Source organism: Thalassophryne amazonica, chromosome 23, assembly GCF_902500255.1.
Source record: "Thalassophryne amazonica chromosome 23, fThaAma1.1, whole genome shotgun sequence".
Lineage (NCBI taxonomy): Eukaryota > Metazoa > Chordata > Actinopteri > Batrachoidiformes > Batrachoididae > Thalassophryne > Thalassophryne amazonica.
This window is the reverse complement of record NC_047125.1, coordinates 27,364,560-27,389,488: the sequence shown is the minus strand read 5'-3', so window position 1 is coordinate 27,389,488 and position 24,929 is coordinate 27,364,560. Positions and strand designations below refer to the sequence as shown.

At 39.9% G+C, this 24,929-nt stretch overlaps 1 protein-coding gene across 1 annotated transcript; it reads right to left on the bottom strand.

Moving 5' to 3' along the window:
- Positions 1 to 4,134: 4,134 nt before the first annotated feature.
- LOC117505477 lies at positions 4,135 to 21,328 on the bottom strand. Its single transcript, XM_034165144.1, has 7 exons — positions 21,093 to 21,328; positions 15,394 to 15,750; positions 11,934 to 12,141; positions 9,906 to 9,973; positions 9,397 to 9,441; positions 6,767 to 6,862; positions 4,135 to 4,986 (listed from the first exon to the last, which is right to left on the bottom strand). The coding sequence occupies exons 1-7, from the start codon at positions 21,130 to 21,132 to the stop codon at positions 4,307 to 4,309; spliced, it is 1,494 nt and encodes a 497-aa protein (XP_034021035.1). The 5' UTR covers positions 21,133 to 21,328; the 3' UTR covers positions 4,135 to 4,306.
- Between the last annotated feature and the right edge of the window lie 3,601 nt (positions 21,329 to 24,929).

Genomic DNA, 24,929 nt, shown 5'->3' with positions numbered 1-24,929 from the left:
CGGCTTCTCCTGTCTCTCCCGTGCTTTTCTGCTCTGGGTGTGAAATGTTTAGTTATTCCTCGGCCTCTTTTAGCAGTAACGGTACATGTAATAAGTGCAGCTTATTCGTAGCTTTGGAGGCCAGGCTGGGCGAATTGGAGGCTCGGCTCCGCACCGTGGAAAATTCTACAGCTAGCCAGGCCCCTGTAGTCGGTGCGGACCAAGGTAGCTTAGCTGCCGTTAGTTCCCCCCTGGCAGACCCCGTGCAGTCGGGAAGGCAGGCTGACTGGGTGACTGTGAGGAGGAAGCGTAGCCCTAAACAGAAGCCCCGTGTACACCGTCAACCCGTTCACATCTCTAACCGTTTTTCCCCACTCGACGATACACTCGCCGAGGATCAAACTCTGGTTATTGGCGACTCTGTTTTGAGAAATGTGAAGTTAGCGACACCAGCAACCATTGTCAATTGTCTTCCGGGGGCCAGAGCAGGCGACATCGAAGGACATTTGAAATTGCTGGCTAAGGCTAAGCGTAAATTTGGTAAGATTGTAATTCACGTCGGCAGTAATGACACTCGGTTACGCCAATCGGAGGTCACTAAAATTAACATTGAATCGGTGTGTAACTTTGCAAAAACAATGTCGGACTCTGTTGTTTTCTCTGGGCCCCTCCCCAATCAGACCGGGAGTGACATGTTTAGCCGCATGTTCTCCTTGAATTGCTGGCTGTCTGAGTGGTGTCCAAAAAATGAGGTGGGCTTCATTGATAATTGGCAAAGCTTCTGGGGAAAACCTGGTCTTGTTAGGAGAGACGGCATCCATCCCACTTTAGAGGGAGCAGCTCTCATTTCTAGAAATCTGGCCAATTTTTTGGGATCCTCCAAACTGTGACTGTCTAGCGTTGGGACCAGGAGGCAGAGCTGTGGTCTTATACACCTCTCTGCAGCTTCTCTCCCCCTGCCATCCCCCTATTACCCCATCCCCGTAGAGACGGTGCCTGCTCCCAGACCACCAATAACTAGCAAAAATCTATTTAAGCATAAAAATTCAAAAAGAAAAAATAATATAGCACCTTCAATTGCACCACAGACTAAAACAGTTAAATGTGGTCTATTAAACATTAGGTCTCTTTCTTCTAAGTCCCTGTTGGTAAATGATATAATAATTGATCAACGTATTGATTTATTCTGCCTAACAGAAACTTGGTTACAGCAGGATGAATATGTTAGTTTAAATGAGTCAACACCCCCGAGTCACACTAACTGTCAGAATGCTCGTAGCACGGGCCGGGGCGGAGGATTAGCAGCAATCTTCCATTCCAGCTTATTAATTAATCAAAAACCTAGACAGAGCTTTAATTCATTTGAAAGCTTGTCTCTTAGTCTTGTCCATCCAAATTGGAAGTCCCAAAAAACAGTTTTATTTGTTATTATCTATCGTCCACCTGGTCGTTACTGTGAGTTTCTCTGTGAATTTTCAGACCTTTTGTCTGACTTAGTGCTTAGCTCAGATAAGATAATTATAGTGGGCGATTTTAACATCCACACAGATGCTGAGAATGACAGCCTCAACACTGCATTTAATCTATTATTAGACTCTATCGGCTTTGCTCAAAAAGTAAATGAGTCCACCCACCACTTTAATCATATTTTAGATCTTGTTCTGACTTATGGTATGGAAATAGAAGACTTAACAGTATTCCCTGAAAACTCCCTTTTGTCTGATCATTTTTAATAACATTTACATTTACCCTGATGGACTACCCTGCAGTGGGGAATAAGTTTCATTACACTAGAAGTCTTTCAGAAAGCGCTGTAACTAGGTTTAAGGATATGATTCCTTCTTTATGTTCTCTAATGTCATATACCAACACAGAGCAGAGTAGCTACCTAAACTCTGCAAGGGAGTTAGAGTATCTTGTCAATAGTTTTACATCCTCATTGAAGACAACTTTGGATGCTGTAGCTCCTCTGAAAAAGAGAGCTTTAAATCAGAAGTGTCTGACTCCGTGGTATAACTCACAAACTCGTAGCTTAAAGCAGATAACCCGTAAGTTGGAGAGGAAATGGCGTCTCACTAATTTAGAAGATCTTCACTTAGCCTGGAAAAAGAGTTTGTTGCTCTATAAGAAAGCCCTTCGTGAAGCTAGGACATCTTTCTACTCATCACTAATTGAAGAAAATAAGAACAACCCCAGGTTTCTTTCAGCACTGTAGCCAGGCTGACAAAGAGTCAGAGCTCTATTGAGCTGAGTATTCCATTAACTTTAACTAGTAATGACTTCATGACTTTCTTTGCTAACAAAATTTTGACTATTAGAGAAAAAATTACTCATAACCATCCCAAAGATGTATCGTTATCTTTGGCTGCTTTCAGTGATGCCGGTATTTGGTTAGACTCTTTCTCTCCGATTGTTCTGAGTTATTTTCATTAGTTACTTCATCCAAACCATCAACATGCTTATTAGACCCCATTCCTGCCAGGCTGCTCAAGGAAGTCCTACCATTATTTAATGCTTCAATCTTAAATATGATCAATCTATCTTTGTTAGTTGGTTATGTACCACAGGCCTTTAAGGTGGCAGTAATTAAACCATTACTTAAAAAGCCATCACTTGACCCAGCTATCTTAGCTAATTATAGGCCAATCTCCAACCTTCCTTTTCTCTCAAAGATTCTTGAGAGGGTAGTTGTAAAACAGCTAACTGATCACCTGCAGAGGAATGGTCTATTTGAAGAGTTTCAGTCAGGTTTTAGAATTCATCATAGTACAGAAACAGCATTAGTGAAGGTTACAAATGATCTTCTTATGGCTTCGGACAGTGGACTTATCTCTGTGCTTGTTCTGTTGGACCTCAGTGCTGCTTTTGATACTGTTGACCATAAAATTTTATTACAGAGATTAGAGCATGTCATAGGTATTAAAGGCATTGCGCTGCGGTGGTTTGAATCATATTTGTCTAATAGATTACAATTTGTTCATGTAAATGGGGAATCTTCTTCACAGACTAAAGTTAATTATGGAGTTCCACAAGGTTCTGTGCTAGGACCAATTTTATTCACTTTATACATGCTTCCCTTGGGCAGTATTATTAGACGGTATTGCTTAAATTTTCATTGTTACGCAGATGATACCCAGCTTTATCTATCCATGAAGCCAGAGGATACGCACCAATTAGCTAAACTGCAGGATTGTCTTACAGACATAAAGACATGGATGACCTCTAATTTCCTGCTTTTAAACTCAGATAAAACTGAAGTTATTGTACTTGGCCCCACAAATCTTAGAAGCATGGTGTCTAACCAGATCGTTACTCTGGATGGCATTTCCCTGATCTCTAGTAATACTGTGAGAATCTTGGAGTTATTTTTGATCAGGATATGTCATTCAAAGCGCATATTAAACAAATATGTAGGACTGCCTTTTGCATTTACGCAATATCTCTAAAATCAGAAAGGTCTTGTCTCAGAGTGATGCTGAAAAACTAATTCATGCATTTGTTTCCTCTAGGCTGGACTATTGTAATTCATTATTATCAGGTTGTCCTAAAAGTTCCCTAAAAAGCCTTCAGTTGGTTCAGAATGCTGCAGCTAGAGTACTGACGGGGACTAGCAGGAGAGAGCATATCTCACCCGTGTTGGCCTCCCTTCATTGGCTTCCTGTTAATGCTAGAATAGAATTTAAAATTCTTCTTCTTACTTATAAGGTTTTGAATAATCAGGTCCCATCTTATCTTAGGGACCTCATAGTACCATATTACCCCATTAGAGCGCTTCGCTCTCAGACTGCGGGCTTACTTGTAGTTCCTAGGGTTTGTAAGAGTAGAATGGGAGGCAGAGCCTTCAGCTTTCAGGCTCCTCTCCTGTGGAACCAGCTCCCAATTCAGATCAGGGAGACAGATACCCTCTCTACTTTTAAGATTAGGCTTAAAACTTTCCTTTTCGCTAAGGCTTATAGTTAGGGCTGGATCGGGTGACCCTGGACCATCCCTTGGTTATGTTGCTTTAGACGTAGACTGTGTTTCATAATTATTGTATGGCCTTGCCTTGCAATGTGGAGCGCCTTGGGGCAACTGTTTGTTGTGATTTGGCGCTATACAAGAAAAAAGTTGATTGATTGATTGGTGGCCACAATTCAAACTGCAACACACCCAAAGTCAACTTGTCTTTCTTTAGTGTTTAGATACCAAGGTTTGACTTGATATGTTCTTACACACACACACACACACACACACACACACACAGTACAAGAACAAACAGGGTGAAACAAATAATTTGGTGGAGGTGCAAACAAGGCAACAAAAGGTATTAAAAAGAAAAAAGCGGCACTTATGAGAGGTATTCTTCGTTTGATTCTGCCAGCGGACTATAGGGGTTATTGTGCAGTGGTGACGTTGGGGTGATGGGTGAATGCCGCAGAATCCTAGTGGTTGGACCAGACTGTGAGGAATGGACGGATATTGAACGGGGAATCTGGGCTGGCTTTTTACCAGAAGCGTAGCCTGACGGATTGGACAGCGGGTCGGCGCTTAATGCAGGAAAGGCGGGCCAAGTGCTCATACGTCTACGTATTTGGTGCTGGTGGTTGCATTCATGTGCTAACTCAGAGCTTTGTACTGAGACATTTGGGTGGTCGCCGTGAGGTAGGTCACTCCGGGGTGGTTGAGTGTTATGGGACGGGGACTTGAGGTTGCGTGTGTTCCTGGACACTCTGCCCTGGTTGGGTTTGATTGTTGATGATGATCTATGAAGAGGAATCATTGGCTGGTCAAGTTGGCAGGTGGGGCTCTGTTTGGCTTTTAAAGCGTCCCGTTCCTGAGTCAGCCGGCTGATGGTCTGATCTCTCTCACAAAGGTCCACCTTGAGTTTTGCAATTTCCTGTCTCTGCTCTTCAATTGTAGCGTTTTTATTGTTGTCCTCATCCACACATGGAAGGAGCAACTGATTTTCCTTCGGATTGCAGCTTTTACCAAGTGATTGCTGCGTGGGTAACGGCACTTTTTGTGCACCTGTTGTGTGTGTGTGTGTGTGTGTGGGGGGGGGGGGGGGGGAATGAAGAAGAAGGAAAAAAAAGTGATATTAATTATTTCTTAGAGACAACTGAGTGATTGTCAGTGTTCCTTGCCAGTTCATTAACTGCCACAGTTTGGTGCATTACTGCCCCCTAGTGATCAAGTCAGTCAACAAGTCGAGCAGCTGGGATTGTTTACACTACCCTCTTGTGGTGATATAATAGATTACACCCCTGTCTGCCTTGTACAGAAATTCTAATTATTTTCCATGTTGATTCAACGTATCATTACGACTTCATTCAATAAAGGTTTGCTTGCACTTTATCTCCCATCTTACGGCACGTGTGTCTTACTACAGGTTTGGAGTGTGTGAGATTTGGTGGTAACCATGCAGGCAGAGAACTGGTTCATCCCCATCTCTCCAAAGTAACATAAGAAACTTTATTGATCCCACAGTGGGGACAAATCACTTATTGTAGCAGCAGGAGTCGTACAGTAGTAAAGAAAAGAAAAATATATTTATAATGCGATGTTTGCTGGTGGGCGCATAAATATGTGAACAGATTATGCGAAAACTAGAATATCATGAGTGTAATTATGTACAGATATGATAAAATTATTGCACAGGATAAATTGCACAGTTTTGCATGTAATAAAGCACAAAAAGTGTATGTATACGTAGTTAATAGTGCAAAAACAGGTGATTATGGTTCGAGAAACATTTTGAGGTATTATACTGTACAGTCTGACTGCAGTTGGATTAAATGACCGTAGAGGCATTGTGTTTTGCACTGAGGGTGCAGCAATCTATTACTGAAGGAGCTGCTGAAGGCTCCCACAGTCTTACGTAAGGGGTGAGAGGGGTTGTCCTTAACTGATGTCAGCTTAGCAAACATCCTCCTCTCACCCACCATCTCTATGGGGTCCAGAGTACATTATAGGACAGAGCCAGCCCTTCTGACTAATCTGTTGAGTCTCTTCCTGTCCCGCTCAGAACTTCCACAGCCCCAGCAGACCACAGCTTAAAATATGGCTGATGCCACCAAAGTAGGGCTGCAGGTATCAGTTATTTTAGTAAGGTATTCTTTTGCGTTTTTAAACAACAAAGGCCAGGGCTCTCCTTAAGCAATGGCACAATGTCGCTTTGCCACCACAGAGATTGTCAAATTCACATTGTTTAGAGTCTTCAAAATTGACCAGACCAGTGCAGAAATCAGCATACACACTTACAATGAATGTAGGCGGGGCAGCGGAATTTCTACACTCGATTAAGGATTTCAGCACTCGAGCCAACCTACACTCTGCAGAGATCCGACAAATTGCTCGAGGTTTGGCTCAACTGTCCCAACTCTACTGCTGAGATACGTGAATGTTTCTACAAGTCTGACATTTTCAAAGTATACAGGTACACTTCTGCTGGTCACAATCCGGAACAAAGTCCGCAAACGCAAAGAAGTCTCACCCACAAAGTCAAGGTCAGTAAACCTTTCTTACCTAACAAAGGCTCTCACGCTGCTGCTTTTACACAACCCAACCCACGATCCAGAACACATCCCTGAGGAATGCCACAATTCACTAGGAGGAAACTGAGGCTGATGTAGGCAAGCACCTGAAACATCCTTCTAAGCAAGGATGACCATCTTTGTTTTTGGGTAAAATGCTGCAAATTATTCCTCATTTAATTAAAAAAAACAAAAAAAACAAACAAACAACAACAGCCGAAAGTGTTTAACATTCTAAAACCTCAAATGGCATAAACACAGTGTTTCAGACTTACCACACTTGGAGCAGTGTTTCCAGACAAATACGATTGAGCCAATCACCAATAAAAAACTTTCTACTGCCACAGCAAATATCAACCCCACACATTGATCTGAAATGAAAACACATTAAAACAACATATTTATCTTTAATTTGGTCATCTTTTTGTTCAATTATTATTCCGTGAAATCGTAATAAATCAGGGCAAGTCGAAATTAACAGCTTAATTTTTTTTTCCCCCCCCTAAATAAATCGGATGAAAATCCTTAACATAATTTAAAAACTGTTGAATTCAAATCGTAATTTTGTTCTGGATCTTTGGCCAAATCTATGTGGTTATATTTCTGTGTGGTTATTAACAAGTAACTCACTAAATAACCAATGCATTACTGCAAAAACTTATTGAGAAGGCTCACTCTGACCAACAGTCGCCGTTACACAGATGAGGACATTGACTCAAAGTTGAATCTGTGTACAATTAAATTAATCATTTTTAGGGTTAGGGTTCTGCTAGCTTAAGAAATATTTAAATCTACCAGTTCATACAAATAAAGGATTCTCAAACTTTCAGGTCTTCATTTTATGAAAATTTTAAATTTACTTAAAAATTGCCAGAAGGTACATCTGAGATTCAAGCCTAGATTTGATGTTTTAATGAAAGAAAATCCTCCTCTATATCTTTCACTTCATCACAAAGTTGTATAACTCGTGATACAAAATGCAAAATATTCACTAGTATGCGCAGTTTCTCCAGTCACAACCAGAGAAGCCTATAATGTCTTCTGGGTGTCTTGGTGGCTTTCCTCACTCTGCTCCTTCTTGCAGTCACTCAGTTTTTGAGAACTGTCTACTCCACACAGATTTACCATAGAGTAATTTTTGGCTAGAAATAACACCTTTCTCATATATTATGTAAAAGCTAGCGAGAAATAAACAATTCCAAAACTGAAAATGCTGTTTCTGTAACCTGACAACACGTGGAAGGATTTACAAAATATTTAGCGGAAATTAGCCTGGTGTTGTCACTTCCTTGTTTTACTAGCTGCTAACTTTGCTTTGTTTTGGGCGAGAAATAACACCTCTCATATATTATGTAAAGGCTAGCGAGAAATAAAATCTTCTAAAACTGACAACGCTGTTTTTGGAACCTCTGAACTGATTTACAAGACAATTTGCGGATGTTAGCGTGCACGCCAACTCAAAGCTAACTTCTTATGGAGTTCAATTTGTCTCATTAATAACTGCAAATGCACAAGAGGGTTATTTACAACTACAACAAAACTTGTATATAACAGATTCAGATGGACCAGCGAATTTTGTCCGTTATAAATTAAATCAGTTATATGAATAAAACGGACAAAATCTGTTATATTTACGTAACAGATTAGTTACAGTCAGGAGGCGCCGAACTATTTACGGGGAAACCTGAATCGGGACCTTCCTAAATTAACGACAGGGTCAAAAATTCCTCAGAAGAGTAAACGCCTGCCTTAAATAAGCGGCGGGCATTACGTCCATTAAAAAAAAAAAAAAAAAAAAAAAAAAACGACATTTGGATGAGTCACTCTTCTTTTCTAAGTCCGCCGTGAAATGTACCTTAAAATCCTCTGCAGCTCCGTGCCATGCAATGACGATGTGCGCAACAGTTTAAAATTCTGTCATGTCTTTATGCAATTTCTCTGGATTATACTTTCTCTGAATTTATCCCTTAACTAGCTCTTCTTCATTTACTGTACCTCCAAATCAAAGGTAAGGTGTATAATTTCCTCCATGAATTTCAGGTCATTTCAGCATCATTTTCTGACTTTGTCATATTTTGCTGACTTTTCTGCCAAACGTATTTGATCCAAATTGGCGTGTGCACTGCAAAAACTTAAAACATGACAGGAGATGGAGTGAAAAGTGAGAAATCACAGCCTTTGCATCTCTGATTTAGAAGGTGCACGTCAGGCTACGGTCTCAGACAGGCCGTTTTGTCCGATGTGAGCAAAAATACGATGTAGAAAATCCGTTATAAACAGTGTTTATTACATGGTAAACCATACAAAAGCATTGGGACTTTTGTTTTTGTCCGGTGAGTGCAAATATCCAGTTTAAACGATGACGGTTTAGGCGAGTTTTACTGTATTCCTTGAATTGCACAACTTCCGCTCTTCTCAAAAGCTCATATATGCAGACATGCAAGGCCTCCCGTACACGCCGTTAAAACGGAAATCTTGTTTTTGATGGACCGATTGACAGAATAACAATTAAACAACTGCAAATTATAAAGGTTATAAAGCTTTAGCATTGTGTTTTATTTGTATTTGAAATAGCATAAACAAATTAAAACGTGTGAAACATCAACTATTCTAATACTTTTGGAGGCCACTGTGTGTGTGTGTATACACACTAAAAAAAAAAAAGTCACAACTGATGCACATTTCATAACCACAATCTTCATCATCTTTGTCATCACAGCCTTCGCAATCTTAGGATCACAGATATCATCGTAACTAACAGCCGCGTTAGTCTCATCTTTTGCAAACCGTAACCTTAAATGGCTCGTAGGCTTGTTACACAGTGAACTACTACTAACAACAACAACAAAAAAAACATGCTAGAAATGAAAGGACACAAATTTACAGCCCTAGAATCCATACGTACTTTCAGGTTTCAGCTCTTTCATTTTGCTGTTTTCATGTATGAATGCTGCAAAAACAAAAACAGAAGCATCATGAAGACAGCTAAAATACCAAGTACCAAATGCTGAGATACAGAACCACCCAGTGGTCACTGGATCTCCTGCCATTCATATGCTGCATTAAAATATTTTAGGAAGAAGAAGAAGAGATCAACATGAAGCTCACGTAAGTGATGAAATAAGGGCCAAAAAAAAGGCAGAAACCAAGTATGCCTTCTAAAAGTTTGAGATCAAGAATGATGAGAAGATTTTGTTTATTTGGAGCACCATGTTGGTGAACTGTGTTTTCAATTTACTGAAGAGGAAATTGTCTTGGCTCTTAATTTTTTTTTCCCCTCAGTAGGAAGTTGAATATTTGAAGTTGTCCGTTTGAATAAAGATACCAATAATGTTACATAGCGTAAATACATCGCAATCTTGTGGAGGGCTCGCCCAAGTAAGAACCCAGGATTTTACAGTGAGTGCAGGTCACCTGGTACGTAGGTCTTTGTGGTCCTGGTCTGGTTGGTATCTGGCTGGCGAACAACACATTTCATTTCACTGCAGGTGACAAAAGAAAACAGAGTCCTCTCAAAGAGTCGTAAGAGAGCCATGGAACTTTATAATACATAGAAGCCACAACGAGCAGACGTCCATTTGGCTCTGATGAAGAACCAACCCAAACAGTTTAGATCATCGCTGACCAGATCTGATTCACATCTCAACCAATCAAACACTAATCGATGCATGAGCCACATGGATTTCCAACGTAGAAGTCAAATTCAGTGGTATATTTTGAAAGTCCCCACGGGACTTCCTATTTACATCTAACCCCGCGGTCAGACAAGCTACAAGCGACAGAAGCAAAGAGAAGAGTGGAGCCATTCATGTCCAATCAGTGAGTGTTTTGCAGTGATGACACAACGGTCATTCTGCTGCCAGCTTGGAGGCACCAAAATTGGTGAAAAGTCCATTTTAATTCAATGTTAAGGTAGCGTGAAGTCACGCGATGGCGGAAAACAGCTGTATTTCTCTATAAATATATTCTGCTTAGCATTTTGCCTCATATTTTGTAAAACTTATCGAGAAATAAACACCTAAAGCTAAAAGGTTTTTAATCGATTAAACATTCACTTTATTTGGTTTATATAGTACCAAATCACAACAAAGCTGCCTCAAAGCGTTTCATGCAAGTAAGGTCTAACCTTATACTAGGGCAGCTACGACCACTACCTTTGCACCCTCTCCCAGGGCTAACTAAGCCAAACGAACTTTTTTAGGTTCCTTAGATGACCCCAAAACACAATCAGGATGTTCCTGAAAAAAATATAAACTGGCCTCAAGCCAGTTATCCAAAATAGCGTCCAAGATGGCCGCCAAAATAGGGTTTTTCCTCTCTAAAATACCTTTAAACAACATATAAATGACTTCTTACTATGTATTTTAATGATAAGGGTCTATTGGTGGCCATTCTGGATCTTAAAAACCCATGAATGAATTTAGTTTAGGCACAAATGAGTTTGCTGTGGCCTGCAATGGTCTTCCCATTGAATCTCTGTGATATTTAAGTTGTTTATATGTTGTTTAAAGGTGTTTTAGTGAAAAACCCCATTTTGGTGGCCATCTTGGATAACTGGCTTGAGGCCAGTTTTTATTTTTGGGAACATCCTGATTGTGTTTTGGGGTCATCTAAGGAACCTAAAAAAGTTGATTTGGTTTAATCTTGGGGCGGGTGTAAAGGTCGTGGTCGTAGCTCCCCTAGTATTACCAACCCCCAGAGCAAGCACACAGGCGCCAGTGGTAAAGAAAAACTCCCTCTGATGATTTCAGAAAAAAACCTCAAGCAGACCAGACTCAGAGGGGTGACCCACTGCTTAGACCATTCTAACAATTACAAGATTTTGCAAAGTTTAACAAAACAGAAACAACAACAGGTGAATTTGATGAGAAGCCCATGCAGGCGTCCATTCCACAGACGGGGTCTTCCATCATGCCATTCAGTGAGCCTGCTCCCGCAGCAAGGTGTGTTCCATGTCCATTTCAGAAATGATGCAGTCGTCGATCCCAGCACTTGACATTGTGATGTCATCCGCACCTCAGAGAGAGAGAGAGAAGCAGAATCAGTTGGCCAGAAAAACTACACCTAAGGTAAAATTCCTCAGCATTGAGCAACAGGAAAGCAGAGAAAATACTAAAGTGATCGACAGCCTCTGGCCCTAAGCTTTACTAACAGACCCAGAATTTAGATAAAGTTGAGGCCAAGACCTGCACCACTTACAATGTGCAATTTAACACCAAGTAACCACGAGCTGGCCACACCAGCAACAAAGGTCAACTGCTTGTCGCCCTCATTAGTAGATAATGTGACCATTGGGTCATTGCAAGTTCTATCAACTCTGATTCATGAGCTATAAGCTTCACTAAATTTTCTCCGTATTTGGATTGGGCAAAATATTTGACCTTACAACCATGACTCCTGAACCCAAGAGGTTAATGAGTTCATGCTTGGGTGGGACTGAACCTGTTGGTGTTAGACATCACAGTCACGCTGCAGCTCCTATTGAAATGCCCACTGGAATCTCGAGCAGTTTGTTGGACCTTATCACAGACGTTGTTCCCCATATCGTTTAGAATCTGGATCTCAGGCTCAGACAGCCAGTAGAGGGCCTCACACACCACAGTCATAGCTCCAGTCTCAGCCGGAATGACTGATAGCTTTGGCTTAGAATCTGTGAAAACAAGACAGCCCATGTTGTAACACAGGAAAATCACTGAGGAAGAATTTCAAAGGACAGCGTGTGTGGGATCATTGAGGACCGGTTAGTGACTCATCAGCTACACTAATGTTTGTTGGACAAATCCTGACTGTACAAATACGTTCACTTTCAGTGACTGTTAAGTTGTTATCCAGGAAGCGGCCAAACTAGGGAGAAAGTCTATCACGTTCACCCCAGTGGTGAGGTAAGATAATTGCTTTTCCCAAGGACTAGCAGAATCATGAGGCCTGAAACTATATCAGGAGATTTGGCCTGAGTTGTGAACAAACACCACCATGTTCAGAATCAATCCTGAAATAAAGAGAAGAATTGTTTGATTAGGCTAAATCGAACAGGATCAGGCCTGAAGGCATGATGCTAAATTTGTCTTAAACCTGACTGAATCTGGCAGGATAAAGTTCAGGGCGTACATTTGGTCCCAAACACTGTCTGTCATATTTGGCCAACTGTCTAAAGGAAGAAGTTAGATGAGAGTTTGGTCTAAAGCTTCAAACAACTGGTCCAGGTATGGCCTGGTCCTAATAATAATCACAGCAGATCAGGGCGGAGACAACCAAAGCTTTGGATTTGAACAAATCCATATAGAATACAATGCCAATTCCAGTGAAGTTGGGACGTTGTGTGAAATGTAAATAAAACAGAATACAATTATCTGCAAATCCTCTTCAACCTATATTAAATTGAATACACCACAAAGACAAGATATTTAATGTTCAAACTGATAAGACTTTTATGTTTTTGTGCAAATATCTGCTCGCAACACATTTTAAAAAGCTGAGATAGGGGCAACAAAAGACTGGGAAAGTTGATGAATGCTCAAAGAACACCTGCTTGGAACATTCCACAAGTGAACAGGTTAATTGGAAACAGGTGAGTGTCATGATTGACAAACGGCTCAGCCATTCACAAGCAAAGACGGGGCAAGAATCACTACTTTGTGAAAAACTGTGTGAAAAAAAATAGTCTAACAGTTTAAGAACAATGCTTCTCAATGTTCAATTTCAAGGAATTTAGGGATTCCATCATCTACAGTCCATAATATAATCAGAACATTCACAGAATCTGGAGAACTTTCGTCACGTAAGCGGCAAGGCTGAAAACCAACACTGAATGCCCGTGACCTTCAATCCCTCAGGCGGCACTGCATTAAAAACCGATATCATTGTGTAAAGGATCTTACACCTTGGGCTCAGGAACACTTCAGAAAACCATTGTCAGTTAACACAGTTCGTCGCTACATCTGTAAGTACAAGTTAAAACTCTACCATGCAAAGCGAAACCCATACATCAACAACATCCAGAAACGCCACCGCCTTCTCTGGGCCTAAGCTCATTTTAAATGGACAGATGTAAAGTGGAAAAGTGTGCTGTGGTCTGATGAGTCCACATTTCAAACTGTTTTTGGAAATCATGGACGTTGTGACCTCCGGACAAAAGAAGAAAAAGACCATCCAGATTGTTACCAGCGCAAAGTTCAAAAGCCAGTATCTGTGATGGTATGGGGGTGTGTTAGTGCCCATGGCATGGGTAACTTACACATCTGTGATGGCACCATCAATGCTGAAAGGTACATCCAGGTTTTGGAGCAACACATGCTGCCATCCAAGCAACGTCTTTTTCAGGGACGTCCGTTTATTTCAGCAAGACAATGCCAAGCCACATTCTGCACGTGTTACAACAGCGTGATTTTGTAGTAAAAGAGTGCGGGTACTAGACATGGGCTGCCAACCGGTTTCACAGTGTACCACGGTATGAAAACCACTAAAATTTTCTGTTATACCATCCCTACAGTATGAGCGGCTTACGAGAATTCTTGACAGGCAGAGCGGAGGTGGCTTTTGCTGCCCTTCCCCCTGGCGCGCACCTCGGTCTCTGTTTACAACCGGGCAGCTAATGTTACCTAGCTCTGCATCATGGCTGAAGGAGGCGAAGCCTGCGCTGAACTTTTCCCTCCCTCCGTCCTGAAAGGACTGTCAGCTTTTTCGTTTTTATTTTCCACGGAATAGCCCTTCAAACCAAAAACGGTGGCAACAAAGCACCATAGCTGTGGCCTGTGTCGGACTCGGAGCGATTCAAGATGCCCACAAAGGATTACATGGAAGGAGTAAACTTTATCCCATCGTTGAAACCACTGAGAAGTACAAGCGGTGGACTCGAGTCGTGCTTGTGGTCGACCAAATTTCTTCAACAAACATGTCAAGAAGGACAAATACATCTATTCTAAGCACTTTGTTGGTGAAGCTAGGCCAAGCATTGAGCATCCAGAGTTCCGGACGATATTCCAATCACGTTTCTCCCGAAGCAAGTCAGTCATGTTTCCCACGGGGCAGATGCTACATGTCTAAAAGAGAGATGATCATTTTGGTATTTTCTCTAAATTTATCAGTGGTATAGTGCTCGTAGCGGTAGACATCGCATCAATTAGTGCGCCTGAATCACACGCGCTTCATATGCAAATAGCCATAATGTTGTTAAAGCACATTTTAAAGCTATACATAATACAGTGAAACCGATATATTTTTGCCCACAGTTATCATACCGTCCAAATCTTATACCGGCCCAGGCCTAGCAGGTACGAGACTGGCCTGCCGGCAGTCCAGACCTGTCGCCCATTGAAAATGTGTGGCGCATTACGAAGCGCAAAATACGGCAACAAAGACCCCGGACTGTTGAACAACCGAAGTCGTACATCAAGCAAGAATGGGAAAGAAATCCACCTACAAAGCTTCAACAGTTAGTGTCCTCAGTTCCCAAATGCTTATTGAGTGTTGTTAGAAGGAAAGGTGATGTAACACAGTGGTAAACATACCACTGTCCCAACTTTTTTGAAATGTGTTGCAGGCATCCATTTCAAAATGAGCAAATATTTGCACAAAACAAGAACGTTTATCAGTTTGAACATTAAATATCTTGTCTTTGTGGTGTATTCAGTTGAATACAGGTTGAAGAAGATTTGCAAATCATTGTATTCTGTTTTTATTTACATTTTACACAACGTCCCAACTTCAACGGCATTAGGGTTGTAAATTGGTTTGGTTCTTGGGTCATACTAGGCTGATCGCAAAGCATTGTACTGATTATGTGCCAGGCTCAGATTAACAGGGACAAGTAAGACTTGAAACGTAAAATGTCATTCACAACTGTAATGACTGTCAACAACTTAAAGTGATTTATTTTGAAATCCAACAAATCTATTAATCTTACCTACAAGAAGTTCCACTGTGTCCTGAATTCGGATGTCACCATCCCAGTGCTTCATGCAAGTGTATATCCCAGAATCAGATAGCTTCAGGTTCAAGATCATCAAGGAGACATTCCCTTCATTAAGTTTAGTCAAGGTGATACTTGTTCTGTAGTGAAAACCTGGATGCTTCATGTCATAAGTCTCACAGCCATCGCGGTAAAGGAAGACAATGTTTGGATTAAGGCCTTTCTTGGACCACTCCACTGTTGCAATATTATTTGCAAGGGTTCCATTGAAGAGGCATGGTAACATGACATCCTCACCAACAAAGGCCCAAATCTTCTGTGATGAACCATCCAACGATGATTTCCCTAAGACTAAAGAAAACACAGAGGTTAAAAATTTGATTTGGGATTCATCTTATTTGGAGAAACACTAAACCACTCCTACGCTTTTCTTAACATGCTGAACCTTGCGGTTGAACTCAGGGATTAAAACAGTTGTGAAACAAGGGTTCAAATTGTCATTTATAGTAATTCATTCATTCCAACTCCTCCACAACTTAGTCTCCAAACTAAACAGTTTATTTGACACAATGGCCATGGCCTCAGATTTGCAGTAGCCAAGGATCCTCAAAAGAGACCTACTATGAAAGACACAGTCACCTTAGGTTAGTGCACGCACTTTGCACTCCAATATATCAATTTCCAAAAATAGCACAAAACATTTCCAAACTACCCCAAATTCTCAATGACATTTGTAATCTTGGCATATAAACTGAGAACTGAAACAACTATAATCAAAATTATGAAACTCAACTATTTATTCATTTATTTGAGATTAAGAATATCTTGAAGAAGGAGAAACTATGGTGACACCTTTCCTTGTTGTAGACATGCCAATTTCAACATTAGCCATAGATTGGTCCAAATTTAGAGGAATGGAAAATTTAGAGGAAAACTTGGTCAACTTTCAACTTAGGTTCGTTAAAAAAGCAGAACAAGCAAGAAGTCCTGATGCACACTGCAAGCATCACGTATGAGTCACATCGGACACGCCTCACACTGTCATGTGTGTGTATTTACAACGGCTGGGTTTGCGCTGCATCGCTGCTCAATCTTTCTACATCACTTGTCTATGATAGTAACTTCTATACCATACTCAGTATCTTCTATGGCCGTTTTTTTTTTGTACAAGATTTTTACAGGGCGCAGATCACTTTGGGCTTTTTTGTGTGGGTGCACACAATTTTTATTTAATTAATTTTTTGAAAACCCGGCTCATTTAGTTGACTCAGTCATCACTTCCCTGTAAGCACACCTTGTGTTGAATGCTTTATAATATATAAACTTAATACAAATACACTCCATGTGAGTTTAGTTGAGGAGCATTAGGAAAAATAAAGAGCAGAAAGTGATTTTACAGTGGTCGTGACTTTTTCAGTCTCTCATATAATAATAACAATAATAATATTTTATTCATGGCTCATTGCGCTATTTATTACCCAAGGCCAAAATATGGCCATCAGGTATTGCGAAAGCCTTGCGTCTGTCTGTCTGTGCTCAGCATAATTCCAGTCTTATTACTGCCAGTCTTCAAATTCAAAGGGAACATTCTTGGGCCACAGACCTTGGACAAGTTCAAAGATGACTAACCTTGACCCATTTTAAGAGGTCAAACATTCACATTGTTTCGTATTTTTATGCTGATACGGCCGAGGGTATTTTAGCATTGCGTTATATTTTAATGCTACTGGCGTGATGTCAGTATGATTGTCTAGCCATCATTTTTCTCTCTATTTTAGTTGCGTGCTTCTTGCAGCATGTCTGAAAATAACGGCGCCTTGTCTATTCCGTAGATGGGTGCAGGTACATGTAACGCACAACGCGTGTGGGACGCTTCACTGATGCTAGCAGTGTGAAAGTTTTGATCTGTTAACACAGCCGTCAAACTGAAAATCAACATGTGAAAGCTAAGGCAGGTACCATTTACAGCTGGGTGGATTTGGACGATGATGTGTGTTTGCTTGAAACACACACCTGAAGTTGAACCCTGATCTACAAATTGGTAGTTCAACTCCGATCCACTAAGTCACCTGCTCCGCACCTTTACAGAAGTACAGTAGAACTTTCTGACTGTAGGCAGTGCACCAACGTCAAGATACCAATTTACAAAACTTTTCAGAGGTGGTCCAGAATTGTTTAAACCTGCCTTCTCAGATTTGATTTGGCTGATTTTGAATGTGGTCTGAAGCATACTGATGCCCTGCCCTACGGAAAATTTTAGACATGTTGGAAAACAAGTTTTAAGTTTCCAAAACCCTGACGTAATCACAGGGATATTCTGTCAGTGTGGCAAACACATTTCTACAGAAGACAGTCATATAAACAACAAAAGAACAAGCTACCCCCCCCCCCCTCCGGAATAACTGGTTTATGACAGTTACCCTTCATAATCTCCGATTTGTACCTTCACTGAGTGGTGAGGATTCACATGACAAAAAAAAAAAAAAAAAAAAAAAAAAAAAAGAACACACCCTCCATCCCCCAAAGCACTTTACTTTCACCACCCCACGAACACAAAACCATCTTAAAAATGTGTCACAAACCAGAGTTGTTAAAGTTTTGTATTTTCATGAATTTTTTATAATATTCATGTGATATTTTTTAATATGTCAGAGGTTTAACACCCTAAACTCCTTACTCTTTCCCCCCTAATAACTTTTTAAGACATTGAGATAAAATACTGTCATTTACTATAATTCTGGACCTCATTATTAGACATTATATGAAAAAAAGTTGGTTTCTAATTATGCAGATGAACGCTAAAAGGAAGTGGCTACTCGTACATAGTTGTATTGATGATCTCAAATTCTAATCGTATGTAGCACAGTGTGGTTTTGGTTAAGGTTAGGATTAGTAGTTGTGGTTTTGGTTAAGGTTAGGATTAGTAGTTGTGGTTTATGTAGTTTAATAATCTACGTATCAATGGCAAATTACAAGCCCATGACCTATACTGACCAATGACAGAGACACACTGCTAAAATAAAGTGTTTTTTTTTTTTTTTTTTAATGAACAAATTTGTTCTGATTGCTGGAGCACCTCATTATGTATTTAATCAGCCAGCAGTTTTATAGTGTAGGATTAGGAATTTATTATTTTCAAACTTTGGTGCAACAGGATTGGGAGGGCTAGAGGGGAGACTATTACACATATTCTTCCTTATTCCATACTTTTATCGTTTTAAAATTTGTTTTTTAAGTGACTTTGTGCTGCTAATGCTCACCTGTTTGTGGAAGGAATTAGCCTAACGTTCGGTTTGTGACAGAAAGTTTTGACAGAGGGGACATTCGGAGGGGAGTTAGCCTTGGTGCTAGCTTCAGAGTTCGCGGCACGTCACTTCCAGTTTGTTTCTGTGCCTCATTCACCTTAAGGACCCCTAGAAGCGAAGATCACATGATGTGATCTAAAATAGCATGGGTGAAGAACTGATATGGCAGCATCAAAAAACAAAAAAACAAACAAAACAACACAACAGCCGTGGAACATCACTTTTGGGTTGCTTCCACATCAGGTTAGTGTCCGTCTCATCCACCTAAAGCACCCCTAGAACCGAAGGTCACGTTATGTGACCTAAAATATCATGGGAGAAGAATTGATTTGGCAGAGGTGGGGGGAGGTCCGGGACAACATGGGGCCGTACATTATCCTGCTGCAACATGAGGTGATGTTCTTGGATGTATGGCACAACAATGGGCCTCAGGATCTCGTCACGGTATCTCTGTGCATTCAAAATGCCATCAATAAAATGCACCTGTGTTCTTCGTCCATAACAGACTCCTGCCCATACCATAACCCCACCGCCACCATGGGCCACTCGATCCACAACATTGACATCAGAAAACCGCTCACCCACACGACGCCACACACGCTGTCTGCCATCTGCCCTGGACAGTGTGAACCGGGATTCATCTGTGAAGAGAACACCTCTCCAACATGCCAAACGCCAGCGAATGTGAGCATTTGCCCACTCAAGTCGGTTACGACGACGAACCGGAGTCAGGTCGAGACCCCGATGAGGACGACGAGCATGCAGATGAGCTTCCCTGAGACGGTTTCTGACAGTTTGTGCAGAAATTCTTTGGTTATGCAAACCGATTGTTTCAGCAGCTGTCCGAGTGGCTGGTCTCAGACGATCTTGGAGGTGAACATGCTGGATGTGGAGGTCCTGGGCTGGTGTGGTTACACGTGGTCTGTGGTTGTGAGGCTGGTTGGATGTACTGCCAAATTCTCTGAAACGCCTTTGGAGACGGCTTATGGTAGAGAAATGAACATTCAATACACGAGCAACAGCTCTGGTTGACATTCCTGCTGTCAGCATGCCAATTGCACGCTCCCTCAAATCTTGCGACATCTGTGGCATTGTGCTGTGTGATAAAACTGCACCTTTCAGAGTGGCCTTTTATTGTGGACAGTCTAAGGCACACCTGTGCACTAATCATGGTGTTTAATCAGCATCTTGATATGGCACACCTGTGAGGTGGGATGAATTATCTCAGCAAAGGAGAAGTGCTCACTATCACAGATTTAGACTGGTTTGTGAACAATATTTGAGGGAAATGGTGATATTGCTTATATGGAAAAAGTTTTAGATCTTTGAGTTCATCTCATACAAAATGGGAGCAAAACCAAAAGTGTTGCATTTATATTTTTGTTGAGTATACGTATCATTGAAGTCTACAATAGTTTATCATTAGCAAAGTGTGTCAGTCTATTTAAACTACTTTCATACATACAACCAATTTTGAACTATGTGTTTCACCCACAATCGACATGATATAATTACATCAATGTTCCAGCCAAGGCTTTGCCTTAGTAATATTTTGATGCATTCATGGCAAAAATCACAGCATTTTATGGCCGAGCCGCACAAAGATATACTAAGCGAAATGCATTGAGGCACCCATCATCTGCCTTTTAAGGCATCTGCATTATTATTTGACATACCATTATTCTATTCAAGGGTTGCATTTGTTTATTATGCCATCATCCTACCTAAATCCATTGTTCACTATACTGGTTAATTAAGTAATCATTAGTTTAATATCTAAGCTACTGCAATGACCTACCCACACCATTTCCCCATTGTATTACAAATTTCATTCAATATCTTGAGAAATAAGGAGGATATGGTAAATTTTCCTGTCAGCTTTTGGCTCATTCAAGTGGAAAAACAATGAAGATGAATGACTCTTTATCTTTATTGTTTCTCAACCAAATTTAACAATCTTGGTTTCATTTTCTTTGTTTTTTCGACCTCTAACCAATGAAATAAGTTTTGTGTTACATTTAGACACTTTTTTGGGTCACGTACCAAGAAATGCCTTCAAAACAAGGCTTAGAAAAATATATGGAAAACCACTGAGTGAAATATAATCACAGAACACTTTACTGGAAAATAACAGCAGAAAAACGGACTGGTAACATAAAAAATATAAAATAAGTTTTGTTTGTTTTTTTCGCAAATAAATAAATAAATAAACAAACAAACAAACAAACAAACCCGGAAGTACAGACTCTTAACCGTCTCTGAAAAAATGATTTATCGTCATTTAAACTTGAAATAACTTAGGCTTCCACCAGTTTAGGAACATTTCTGTATTTATAACCTGGACAGTGAGCAAATGAAGAAAAACAGATGAAGTTTTAAAACTTTTACCTGAACTCAGAGCCGCAGTCAGGAAGAAACAAACGAACATCACCAAAGCACGATATTTTTGTTTCTTCTTTAAATCACGATTAGAAAACCAAAAAAGCAAATGTTTGAACAGTTACTAAAACCTCAGCACATGTACGTCAACACAATGACACTTTAAAACCTGTTTTAAAAGTTAAATTATGCACACAAGAGCACAACTTCCGTCGTCGTCGTCTTCTTCTTCTTCTTCGTGTTTAACGGCGGTTCGCAACCAGCTTCTATGGAGCATTACCGCCACCTTCTTCTCCTACGGCCAGCTGGCATCCTTATTGGTGCTTTGCTGCCACCTGCTGCATTAGTCCGTTATAGCAGTACCATAATGTTTGAGATGGACCAAATCCTCTCTCTGGACAAAGAGAGTGTCTTATTTGGTATACGTAGCTATAGATGATTAACTGCAATTTTTAAATTTGAATGTTTTATTAATGATGGGAAAGTTTTTCCATTCAGAAAAATAAATATATGAAGACCAAACCAAACTTCAACATTTTTCACAAAGAGCTTTGTCTATTCTTTCAATCACTTAAATTTATGAAGAAGAAAAATAGTATAAAATTCTATAATTTTGTTAACGATTGGAAGCTTAACGAAAACCCCTAGAGTACATGTAACCTCTTGTTCTTGTTCTTTTTGTTTTTCAATTTTTTTTTTTTTTCCCCAGTGTCTTTATGGTTTACTGTGTATTTTGTGTATGTCTTTTATGTTTGGATTGTATTATCAATATTGTTATTTTGTTGTTCTTGAATTGCCAATAAAGTTGGCTCGGTCTCAATGAGTCTTCTTCTTCTTTTGTTGAGTTTATTGGCGGTTTGCAAACCAACACGGTGCACTACCACCACCAATGCTTGGGTGTGGAGCACTAATGGATTCTAAGATGCTAGGTGGAAATTGGGGGGGGCTATTTTATGTTGCTTTGACATTTTGACACCCCCTTGCTTAGTCTGTTTATCTGAGGCCCCTTAAAAGGAGTTGTCGGACCCCCAACATAAGACCAAAAACAAACCAGGAGATGACAATGTTGAGAACCAAAGGAGAGCATTTAACTTGTTCATTCTGGTGATACGAAACAACGCATTTAGGTTTTTGGTACCCGAGGAACTGAGAAACCATCCCTTGGAACCACTGTTGCTAGGGATGGTTTCTGGGGATCTAGGTTGTGGCTGATAAAGGTTTATTTTATTTATTTTTTTGGCTGATTGGTATCAGCTTTAATACTATCACCCCTGAAAATCAATGGATCCATCTGTAGTCCATCGTATAAGCAACTTTCTCTCAACGGACTCTCAACAGACCTGATTGCTCACCAGCAGTGTTGCAGCACATTTCATATCTATGCGATGCTTTGCTACAAAGAGCCAACAATTCTATTTTTAAAGGATGCCGAGTCCAGTCCCATGGCCTAAATGTATAGTCTACTCCGTACTGGCAGATAGTATTAAATTACTTGATTGTTACTTGATTGGGACATCCTGAATGGTTTCCAGTGAAAACATAACCGTTTTTGAAAGACTGTGACATTTAATTAACTAGTTTATCTTATTTATATAGCGCCAAGTGTCTCAAGGCACGTCACATGGGTAAGGTCTAACCTTACCAACATCTACTGAAGAGTTTATGACACATCTAACAACAAGATGTTTATCCCACTGGATGTGTAACAGCAAACCTGTCCCTATCCTGCTGTCTTAAAGGTATGATGACGTCACCGGTGGGATAGATGGTCTTGCTACAGTGCTTGTCGGTGCCCTTGATATCCCCATCCTTCGTAAATGTAAGGTCAAATGCATCAACTGGTAGATTAGGGTGTAATCTTTCCTATCATCACTGAGAACAAGAGCAGACACGGTGAACCAATAAATCAATGTGGGCACAATTTTGTTCAAGTTCAATTGCTTCCAAGGAACTGGAAAAGAATTATTCTTGAACACATACAAGTAAATATTGTAAAATTACCCAAAGGAATGTCATTCACCACACCCAGAAATGTGTCTAGAAATATATTTCAGAAAGCACCTGTGTGACAACAGATTTTCACATTTACCTTCTTCAACAGGTAGGATTCACTCATTTTAGTGAATATTTTAGGCAGATGTTTTCTTTTATGAGAGTCAATAAATATGGCTTTTAATAGGCAAGAAAAATATATTGCAAAAAATAAAATAAATAAAATGTTTGGACCTTTATTTAATGCATCTGATGCCTAATGCATTTTTTTTTTTTTTTTATTCAAAGCAAAAATATCAATATTGCAGCCATAGTCTACAAGAAACAAGAGTTATTTTATTGAACACACTCAATGGGCAAATCATAAAACATTCTTTGCATTAAAAATGTATTATTTGTTATATATATATATATATATATATATATATATACAGTCTTGTCTTCTACCACCTCGTATGTCATCTTACACACATTTAACTAACATTATTGACACCTAGTGGTCAGAAATAAAACGTCATAATAAGAACATCCCTCATTCTTTGAAATTAATTTTGCCACAAAAACCCAAATGGTTTCCAATGAAAACAAAACTGTTTTTGAAAGACTAACATTTTTTCTTTCCACATCTACTGAAGAGTTTGCGAACACTTAAAAACACTGGATACTGACAAGATGTTGATTCAATTTCAATTTAATTAATTTCATTTATATAGCGCCAAATCACAACAAAGTTGCCTCAAGGCGCTTCACGCAAATAAGGTCTAACCTTAACAAACCCCGGATCAAGCACACAGGTGACACTGTTGAGGAAAAACTCCCTCTGATGATTTGAGGAAGAAACCTCAAGCAGACCAGACTCAAGAGGGTGACCCTCTGCTTGGGCCATGCTACCAGCACAATTTACAATATGAATATACAGGAAATTTTGGGAATTCATGACGGGACGGAAGGCTTGCAGAAGAAGACACCCATCTCTGGATGGAGCTGCACTTCAAACAGAGAGAAAAAACAGAATCAGATGGAAAAAACCCCAACATTATAACTTGTCAGCATTAAGCAACAAGAAAAACAGAAGAAATATATAAAGTGATCACTAGCCATTTTTGCTGTTTTTACCCCATAACTCCAGAACATTCAGTCACAGATAGTCCAAACTATACCTTTTTGGAATCGATATGATCATTCAAATAATGTGGTATAGTTTTCAACATGATTGGAGCATTTTTAGATTTTGACCCGTTTAATTTTTATTGACCCCTGTAGCTCATTAGAGGTCAGCTTCAGGATGGCTCCATATCTGAAAATAAACATTAGTTAATTTAGAATATGTGTGCCAAATTCCATGCTTTTATCACAAAATAAACTCTTTTTTTTTTTTAATGGAAATTTTAGGTAAGCTGCACCACTATGTATAAATAAATTGAACTGAAAAGAAAAACAACTGTTTGTGCCACAGCGGAAAACTCAGTCCCCAACGTGATGTCATTGTGGAACAATACCTTCAGCGCTGCTTTAATAAGCATCAAAGTATCTGAAAAGCATGAAAATTTGATCATTTGGAAATGAGACAAACTTGTTCACAACAGATTAAAGGCATTTTCAGGTTTTTTTTTTTTTACATTTTTTTATTTCATTCGGTAGTATTAAATATGAAGTGTTGTGTTGTTTCCTGTCCATTCCCTGGGTTTTGTGTATCTTATTTATATATTATTTCCTCTTTGCCGTGTGGTGTTAGGTTTTCCTGAGTTCATTCCGAGTCTTTGTGTTGATCTTTGTTGCCAGTTATTCTGAGTTTAGATCATCTTCGTGTTCAGTCTTTTATCCGTTTCTTTGTGGGTTTATTTATATTTGCTG